This window comes from Arachis ipaensis, chromosome B02, assembly GCF_000816755.2.
Source record: "Arachis ipaensis cultivar K30076 chromosome B02, Araip1.1, whole genome shotgun sequence".
Taxonomy (NCBI): Eukaryota; Viridiplantae; Streptophyta; class Magnoliopsida; order Fabales; family Fabaceae; genus Arachis; species Arachis ipaensis.
Window position 1 is genome coordinate 11,591,007 of NC_029786.2, and position 10,627 is coordinate 11,601,633.

The following is a 10,627-nucleotide window of genomic DNA, read 5'->3' on the forward strand; positions in this document are numbered from 1 at the left end:
TATATAATAATATATTTAACAAAATTAGTTAGTTAATAAATTTTAAATATAATAATTTAATTATTTTTTAATTAATATAAAATAAAATTTTATTTATCTTATATTTTTATGTTACCATTTAAAATTTTATTTTAATATAATTTTTAATATTATAAAAATTTCTTATATAATAAATAATTATATTGAATAAAGAATACTCATATTTTTGTATTTATAAGTTTTTTATTTAATTATTAAAGAATAAAAGATTCTGTTGTCAGTATTGTGTATTAAAGTATTGTCATTTAAAACATTTATTTATATACTAGAATATTTGATATTTATTAAAGTCCATTAATACTCTTCTTTTATATTAGCCTTTAATTTTTATCTAATAAAATCTAATGATTTATATAAATGTGACGCATCCAATAAGCACAAAATTATTGTGCTTATTTTAGATTACTCTTGTAATAATTTGATACGATTGAAGAACTGTGGTTTATATTAAAGTCGTAAAAAGAGAATGCTCTGAAAATAAAGCTGAGAATGATACGTAGATATATTTTTACATAAGATCGTTTTCATGCATTAAGTTGATCCTATCTTTCAATAAAAATTTAACACGTGTATCCCTTTTTTGCACAAAATGTGCTTCTGTAATAACGATGTATATTTTTTATTTTTAAAAAATGTGATTGTTAGATAAGATCTGATGTATTAGTTACAAGTATAGAGATAATAAGTATCTTGGTAATCTATTTCAATATAATTATTAGAGCATGCATGATATCATGATTTTAAATTAATAAAAAAATGTGAAATATAGTTTTTGCGCCTATATTTTTTTTAGTTTAAAAAATATAATATTTATTTTGTTTTACTTTTTCTCTTAATTTTTTTTATAATTGATTCAAGACTCTCAATCTTACTTAGAGAAAAATAAGCAACGAGTACGTACAAACTACCATAAAAATCTATTTCCAACTTGAATCACAGGCAAAATATAGTAACTCCTAATACTAAAGCTAAAACTTGGATAATAGTTTTTCAAAACAACACTATCTAAATAGCTTAGCTAAGAAGACAACCAAATATCAAACACCCAACTCTCTCAAACATATTAACAACATCCAAGAAACACACCATAATCTTCTATTATCATCACTCGAATATACTGTCCGCTAAGTTTGGACACTTTTCTTTGCTACTATGGATTAAGAATTTTTACACACAACATTATACAACCCACTCTTCTATACTCTCCAAAATTCAACCACAGAAAACAAGATCATTGCAATAAGTTAGTATCATCAACCTGACTAAAACTAGTTCTTTTTCTTCCTCTGAACCTTAGCTTGTTTTTATGCTGACTTTCTCTAGAGCTTTTCTTTCACTTATAATTGTCCTCCGAAATTGTTCTAAAATTGCATTCCCATCACTACAATACATCATCATAAGTTGGGATCCAATCCTCTAAGTGTTGATTGTTTTTCTTGCTATGTCTTCTATATAACTGTTATTTTTATTCTCATGCCCATAATCTACTTCGTTCTTTAGACTTTTCAAATTTTCTCTAACTCTTTCCTAGTTAGTTTTTTTGCTTTTGTGACTATCTTTTTTTTATTCTTACGTCACTACTAAAAATAGGTTATTAGCTACGGATTTTTCTGCAAATTTTTATCGAAATTAGCAAATAATTTTGTTTGCTGCGATTTTTACTACAAAATTCAATTTGCAGCATATGAGCTCATGGATAACTATTGCTGCGAATTTTTAAATTTGCAGGTAACTTATCTGCGAATTTTGTCGCGAAAAACCTATAAAATTCGCAGATAATTTCATGATAAATTAGACAATTTATCGAATTTCATTTTAAATTTAACTTCAAATCTTTCATGTGTACCAAATTCGTAACAAAATTCATAGGTTCATGTGGCAACAACTTTCACAAATAATACATCCACAGCAAAATTCATAATTAATTTTTGCAATAAACTCTACAGGTAACAAAATTTGCAACAAAAATCACCACTCACCTTTGTAAAAAATTTTGCAAATAATCAATTTGCGACAAAATTCGTAGCTAATCTTTACAGCCAACTCCACAAGTAACAAAATTCACAGCAAAAATCATAGCTAAATTTGTTCTGTTTTTTTGTTTATTTTATTTTTATCTTACATATATTTTTCTAATTTGTCCCCTTTTCTCTCTCCTTTGTTGCTAATTCTTTTTATGTGGATCTTTCTTCCCTTTTGTCTTGCCTGTTCAAGCTAAGATTGAGCCACTGTCTTTTTAATAGTGTCTACGAAGCCAGGTGGATATAGAGGTGTTGAGATCAACTTGTTATCCTTCTCTCTTCTTGTGCCAATTTTCTTGTTCTATCACGCACACCATCTGTTTCATAACATGTGCCTCCTTGTAAGTCCAATTGGGTTTCTTGAATCACTTCTTTAGTGTTCCTAACTATATTATCTTAAAAATATATATAGGTCAATTTGAATTTTCAGAGAGGTTTAAGTTCTCCATGTATTGTACATCTAAGAACTTCTCTCCATCTTCCTGAGTCTCCACTTCTCTGTGGAGTAGTATTTAGCTAGATATCATTTATTGTCTCCACATTTCATTGGTTTTTTGGGAATCTTCTCTTCATCCTCTACGTCATACTTTTTTACTCGTGGTTTTGTGCGTGTTCTTTTGTATTTCTTAACCTTTCAAAACCATTTCTAACTTCTTCATTGACCAATCTCAAATCAGCTATGACCTTTTTATCCAACCATGTTTTCCTCACATAAATATCAAACTTTTCTCCATTTAGATCCATCTGAATCCTGTCATTGATTATTGGCACCCAAGTAGTGTCCATCGTCATTTTGACTGAGTCGAAATTTCTTCTTTGAATCAAGCTTTTATCCACTCTTAAAACGGTTCCCCATACCACCGCTATGATAAGAAAGTGTTCTTCATTCTATGCATGTAGAGGCATGCCAAAAATTTCAATCTAAACTTTTCTTATCCTGTATGTTTCTCCTGCAATCCATCTCCTTATCTCTCCAAAATAATTTAGTAAAAATGATGATTGCAGAACCTCAATCATATTCTCTATCATGTCAAAAGTTAAGATAATATTGCGTTTTTGGTCGTAACCTCTTCTCACTGTCATTCACCTCCCATCTTTGGTTTTCTCTCATCATAATATTTCCACAAGTGAACCAAAAGCATTGTAATAATCTAACATACAGGTTGTAAATATGGAGTTCGAATTGCTCACCAACATAGAAGGACCCAGAGGAGACGCAAGTTTGTAGGGATAGTGCACAGGCGCGGCAGAAAAAATTAAAGCGTCAAAAATAATTTTAAAATTTCTCGAAAATTTTTTGCCCAAAAAATCATAATTATAATTAATTAAATGAATCAGGAGTTCGTACACAAATACCCTTTGACTTTACTACTAAATTCACCTTATAATAGATTTTCTTATTCGAAAAATAATATTATGCCAAAATATAGTGGAGAATTCCTAAGCATCATCAACATCAGCAAAAATGAAGATGGTTGCAAAGCGGCAAATTCAAAGTCATGAGACATGAAGATTTTGAATTTCAACTTGTAATGTTCTAAGTTTTTTTTCAACATTCGATAGTTCCTCTTGAATCTCTAGAAGCATGTTAAGTCTATTCTGTGCTTGATCTTGGTAAGGCTTACCAAGGATTTTCACATAATTGTTCAAACTTTCCATGGCTTCATTGAAATCTTTCTTCATGGCCTCTTCAAGCTCAGATGCCAACTTCTCTGCTTTTGCTTTCACTTTATCTATCACACTCTGTCTGCGCCTTGGGAAATTTGATATAGCAAGATACCTGACAGAAATATATGTCAACCAAATTTCAGTAACAAGTCATCAGCATGATCATAAATTAAACCAATTAAATCCTTAGGCACATACCAATCTACATTTCTTATTTATAAAATATGAATCTAAAGGGACGTATTCTTTAGGTTACATGATAACAACTCTTGCCGTAACAGTGCAATATGTTTCTTTAGAAGATTTAAGATTTTGAAATACAATCTTGAGCAACAAGAAAGGAAGCCAAATTATAAGTAAAAATTAGAAAATCATAATACCCGCCAGCAGAACAAATGCCAAGAGCAAGAAGATCTTCCAGTGTTGTTGGTAACACAGATGTCAGTAGCGAAGCAGATAGACCAGCCACGCCCACTCCACCAAAAGTCGATAAAAACTAAAATTTAAAAAATTTCAGATATATTGACAGTATAATAAATATAATTTTAATAACATAAAAATAAATAAATAATTATGTCAAACCTCAATATACAAAAGGAAAACGATAAAGAGATCATTTACTACTGAAGATGATCCACATGGGATGAGATTCTCATTAGTGCAGAGGTTGCAAGGGTCAACACAGACAACATAGTGCAGTATTGCAAAAGCTACCAAAACAGAAGGGCATTAAATTTTCTTTTAACAACACAATTTGATGTCGCAAAAGTATTCTAATAGCCACTACCACAAGAAAGCCTTTTTGAGTGTGCATAACAACGATAAAGGACAGCCTAATACTCAAGTATCCTGCATTATCTGGGATCCGCACAAGGACCACATTCAACGGGTTTAACATAGGCAACCTAAACTAACGCAAGTGTAAGAGGCTAATTTCGTGACTTAAACCTGTGACCTTGAAGTCACCCACACCCAAACAACTAAACTGTTGCTTCGGGTTTCTCTTTGCATAACAACACTAATGGAAAAAGGTAAGTAAAAAATGAAGCAGCAACCCAAATGAGTCTAGCAGCAATAATAATTTCTCAACATATAGATATCACTTACTTATCCATGCACTTTGGAGGCCTTAACCTTACTTGAATACAATACTAGGACCACAGCTAACCATACCACTTTGAATGTTAACCCTAACAAGGCCATAGCCTAGGCACACTTCAAACTTATTGTTACAAGCATATTCTTCTTTTGCAAAATATAATCTATTATTTTTTATTATTAATTTTACAACCAAAATATATCATATATCATTCTCTCATTGCAATTGAAATCAAATATTTTCCTCCAAACTTAAGGAGTTCTCTCTTCCTCTCTTTCTCTTTTCTTTCTGTATCTCTCTCTCCTTGCTTCACCTACTCTCTTTCTTTCTCTTATATATCATTACCAATGACTAATTATAAATTTGACAACTAAAATATGTAACATGATATTCTCTAATTGCAATTAAAATTGAAATTAAAATATAACTATATTATATTACTAATTTAGCAACCAAAATGTGTCATGTGACACTCTCATTAAAATTGGGATGAAATATTTTCCTCCAAAACTAATAAAACTATGTTCCTCCATCCTTTTATCTACCTCTCTCCACTTCTCTTTTTCTCTATCCTTTCCATCCACTCTATATATAACTTATAATTTGTATTTTATATTACAAAATTGACAAACCAAAATGTATCACAAGACATTCTTTTATTATAATTAAAATAGAATCTTTCTCTCCAAAATTAACAAGCTCCCTCCCTCCTTTTTTACCTTTCTCCCTCCTTTCTCTCTCATTCTCTATCTCTCTCTACCTCTTCATTCTACAACAAATAAAAAAAATAATATAATATAATTCAAACATTATAATATTATTCACATAAAAAATAAGTAATTATTATTGTATACATATTTTTTCGAGTTTTTATTTAGTTTTAAATTTTCACCGCTTATCTTTTCAATCTATATTTTCACTTTTCTTCCTTCAAATATTTACTACATATAATTTGAAGAGAATGCTAATGCTATGATCAATGATCAAAATCAAGATTCAATTGTTCAAAAAAAATTAATTTTGAGTTAATTTTATAACAATCAATTTAAATTTTTTTTATTCTAATATCTAATTATATTTTTATATATAGAGAGATAATATTATTTTTAAATAACAAATATGAAAAAATTAATTATTTTTATTTGTGCAACAAACTTAATGGTTAACACCTAATCAAATGTAAAAATTTACATTAAACTCTTTTAAGTTTTAGATAATGAATGTTAAAATTAATTATTAGTAAAAAGTAAACTTTCACATGAAGATAATAACTAAAAAACTTACTTGATTTTATCTATAGAGATATTGGCCTTCTTAGCCAACAGGAACTTTTGTCCCTTACGACCTTTTTGTAAAAATAATCCATTGACTCTAAATTTTTTATGCCGTAATTTATAATGTCAAAACAAAGCTACCGTAGTTTCAAAAAATATATATTTCCGTAATATATTATTACGGGTAAAAACACTAGTATTACATAAAACAGCAAAATCAAGGGAAGCCTAGCTTCAAATTCTTCTAAAATTGGTGGGTTGGGTGTAAACTGCACATTTGGTACCTAGTTGAATTGTGTGTTTTAGGGGGTGGTAACACTGGCCTTCTTTGAATGATGTGACCGGACTTTGTTTGATACAACACAAATCCACGTCAGCCCAATAAATTTATGAAAAAACAAAAGGAAAAAAATTTACATCATTTCTTAAAGGGGTTCTAAACTTACCATCTCACGAACCTCTTGCTCAAATGACTTTGAAGCTGCACTACTGCTGAAGCCGTCAATCACCTGACTCCCAGCTTGATCCACTTTCTTTAATGACTCATTCTTCTCAATTTCACTATTTTCGTGGTTCAAAGTTGGCCATCGTTTTTCAAAAGATTCCTTGTATAATCTCCCTTGTTGGGTACTTTTGGTACGTAACCAGTTTTCATATTCTCCAAGTAAATTCTGTGTCCAATCAACAAACAATTTAGGAAAACACAAAGCAAAATAATGTTTTATAATTGCATCAAATTATGATGCTCTATACTCTATAGTTTGGATTCCTCTATCTACATCTGGGCTCGACTGAGAAAATAAAAGGTTTTATTTTTACTACACAACACACACACAAACACAAAAGAAGAAAAGAAAACTAGTTAGAGCTATACCTGAGTAGCTGAAACAGCAGGACCAAGTATGTCATTCTGGATTCTTGATGTAGCAGGCATTGTAGATTTTTCTCCTTTGAAAGTATATGAAGCAACAATATCAAGATTTGACAATAGTAAAGTAGCTTCAATGAGCTCCACAACACGTGATTTTGTAGTCTCAACCTGGTAATATACCACAGCATACCAATACCTAACCAATTAAAAGGGAAACAAATTGTCTTGATTAAACAAAATTATGAAATTCTTAAAACATACCAAAGATGAAGTTTGTCTCCTCCAAGAAACGCTCTCGGTTTCCATATTCATTGCAAAATCATTTACACTATTAACAATATCATTCACTGCAGCTAAGTCCTGCTTGGCATATCGGCAATCTTGTGTCACAAGTGTTTGACACGATGAAATTAGTCTCTCTGCAATTCCAACAGGTGTTTCAAGCTTGAGCCTCATTCTATTCATCCCAGGGATTGTTGACCCATCCAAAAAGCTAAACAAGAACTTTTCAAGCTCATCAAAGCTGCTGGCACCATTGTGAGAACCGGAACTAGACAAATCATTAAGCTTCCCAACATTAGACTTAGCTGTAAGTTTTGCTTCAAGAGCAGACCGAGCAGATACTGGATACAATATCACATCTTTAGTATTAAGCAATCTCTGTACATTGTCCTTAACAAAGGACATCGCCTCCTCAAGCTGCATTGAGTTTTAAATATATTTTGTAAATCTCTATTTGTTTTTTAACTACAGAAGAACTACTTGGGAGTAACATCAGTCAAGATGAAAATAACCAATGCAAATTCGCAAGAAATAAATAAACCTCATGGGCATTCTGATATATGTCAGCTTTGTTCAAAACAAAGACCACTTTCTTTTTCCACTGCTGAGAATAACGAAGAAAAGTAATCTGAAAAGTAACATAAAAAAATTATATATGTATATATATAACCCCTGCCAGGAAATTATCTCAATATCACAAAGAAGTCAGCAGTGCACCCATCCACAGATGACTGACCACCATACCTCACTTCCAGTTAAAGGACGATCAGCAGAAATAACAAACAGAAGCAAGTCAGCACGTGGTACGAATTCCTCTGTGAGACGTTGTTGCCTCTGAAGAATCACATTAGTTCCAGGTGTATCAACAATTGTCATCTGCTTTCAAAAATAATGTAAAAGAATTACTGAGAGCACATCCAATTGCATAGAGGATACTATGCAAGGTTATAATATAAAAAAACTGTGATATTCGAAGGAAGAAACAGAACAGAATCAAGAAATTAACTGACTGACTTCTTTAAGAATTGGAGCAGCAAGATAGCATATGAATTGACCATCTGGATGTCTTTCACATCGTTGTTGTTCAATATCCATGTCAGTGTATCGTAAAAATGTGATCTCATTAGTAGTGGGAACAACTCCCTCTTTCAGGTATCTTTCCCCAAGAAGTGCATTAATCACAGTAGATTTACCGGAGTTGAATTCACCCTGATGAACCACGATTTTAATGAGATGAAAGGTGTGATACCATGTCAAATAACTATTAGCATTCTATAGCATTTGATTTCTCTGTCTTCTGGAAAATCCATACAATAGCTAGCAGAACACATAACTTAGCTAACCAAAAGCATTTTGCATTTTTATACGTAGATTAAAAAGACTATTAAAGAAACTAATGTAGAGAATAACTACTAAACATGGTAAAAGAAGAATCAACCATTCCCTATATCTGCACCTTACATAAACTCTTCACTAAGATGCTTCCAAATGGAGGCAAATGAACTAAAGTAAGAATAACAAGATCAGAAGTTGAAATAGTTTAGCACTAATTGGTTGATTAGTTTCAAAATAGATGTATTAAAATAATCTTATCTTTTTTGAAATTTAGAGCTTATACCAATGTATATCCCAGGAACCAGAATTTGGTGAGATTCAGCACACAATTACCACTATAACCAGTAAGAATGGCTCGTCAATTTGAGAAACTGCATCATTAAGAAGTGAAACCTCTTCCATCTGCCATGTGAAACCAATCCCAGTTCAACAGAGAGTAAACAATACAGTGGTCAAAATAAAAAATAATGAAAAAAGTATTTTCTTCAAATACCAAATTTTTTAATTAAAAGATCACCAGTGGTGCAGCCTTTTTTATAACTTCTATAGCTTCATTCAACACCAATTTCTCTGTTTCTATTAACTGTTTCTCCTTATCCTCCAATTTAATGAACCCAGCCACAACCTCCGCTTCACTGTGAAGATCAGTATCCACGTTCGATAATGTATGCTTATTCAAAATGCCAGAAACACCATCCAGTGTTATCTTATCATTTGCATACTGCATGTCAAATAGTTTGCGCAGGAAATCATCTTCTAACAAACTAAAACCTTCCAAAGTAGTCACAAAACCACTACCACCAGAAGCAAGTAAACTTGAAGCCTCAGCATAAGACATCCTGTCTCCATGCAAATTCCACGAGACAAAAATAGGTATCTTCACATTTTCACGCACAGAATTGACTTCCTTGCTAAGATCTTTCGGATCAACACTACCATATATAAGAAAATCAGCACCTTCGGATTTAGTTGCATTCACTGCAGCATCTATTGTTTGGACAATCCTAGCTACCAAGGGAAGTACCACCGATTCAGATTTCGAATCCAACATAGTATTTCTAGCAACAACAGTGGGAAGACCTGCAAGAGAGAAAAGAATAAAGAAAGCACATAGAATGTAAGACATTAAAAACAACAGAATTTTTTGTTGTTGTTTGTTGTTGTTGGGGGAGGGGGGGTTCATTTTTTACGGCTTCACCACTTTAAATAATATATATATTTACTTGCATTTAGCTTCAATAAAGTACCCATGCAAAAATATTTTACATTATAACAATTTTCTGCAAAACCTCATTTATCATGTCAACCAAGAGGCGTCAAACTCATCAGATGCTTAGGTGAGAATCATTGCATGCAAGAGTTTAAAATAAATAGAAGGAAGGTTTGAAGGGCTTGCTATATATGTCTACAATTTTGTCCTTTATTAAATTATTATTCATAAAAAGTAAATGGCAATAAATGGTAATACAAATATTTATTAGGAATAAAAAGGTAATATAAATTTGAATCTCATAAAACCTCCCAATTTGGGGGAACTTGAAAATGGGGCATTCGGTGGGTTTTGGAGTGTTAACAAAGACCTTCAAAACCGTTGCCGTCGGAAGAAATAAAATTTGTGGATGAGGTTTAATCCCCCTTTGCATTGCTCTCCAAAGCCTCCACTCAAAACATACCCTAAAGCTCACAGGAATTTCCTCTCATTGTCACATTCACTATTTAACTCCGCCTATGTTACATAGCCTATTTCAGCCGATTTCTACAACTACATTCATTCAGTTAATGTAACTAACACGCATGGATTCAACAGCAAAAGGTGGCTCTATCAAAACCAGTACATCCAAAACTATCATATACTCTATTTGATATATCAAAGTAATACAAAATATGGATTTAACATTCAAAAATTAAGTCCCAATTAAGTTAAAAGACACTTAAAATAGGGAGATTTTCTAAATGCACTTGATATTGCTAATGATGTTGGAAATTGGAAGTGAAAACCTCTGGAAAGTTAGTTTTTTTTTTTTTTCCCTTACTAGTT

General features: G+C 31.5%; 1 protein-coding gene across 2 annotated transcripts in view; it reads right to left on the reverse strand.

The window, feature by feature from the left end:
• Positions 1–10,627, reverse strand: part of LOC107624965 (probable transmembrane GTPase FZO-like, chloroplastic) — a 62,948-nt gene that overhangs the window by 51,095 nt on the left and 1,226 nt on the right. The window contains exons 2-11 of one of the 2 annotated variants that reach the window (XM_016327468.2): positions 9,107–9,687; positions 8,923–8,991; positions 8,269–8,463; positions 7,999–8,130; positions 7,796–7,882; positions 7,234–7,671; positions 6,976–7,140; positions 6,548–6,772; positions 4,109–4,224; positions 3,446–3,840 (exon numbers count right to left, since the gene is read on the reverse strand). In XM_016327468.2, coding sequence (XP_016182954.1) covers positions 3,558–3,840; positions 4,109–4,224; positions 6,548–6,772; positions 6,976–7,140; positions 7,234–7,671; positions 7,796–7,882; positions 7,999–8,130; positions 8,269–8,463; positions 8,923–8,991; positions 9,107–9,687 — 2,291 coding nt within the window. In that variant the 3' untranslated portion in view covers positions 3,446–3,557. Of the gene's footprint in view, positions 1–3,445; positions 3,841–4,108; positions 4,225–6,547; positions 6,773–6,975; positions 7,141–7,233; positions 7,672–7,795; positions 7,883–7,998; positions 8,131–8,268; positions 8,464–8,922; positions 8,992–9,106; positions 9,688–10,627 lie in introns of those variants that run through there. The other variant, XM_021115442.1, reaches the window with a different exon arrangement.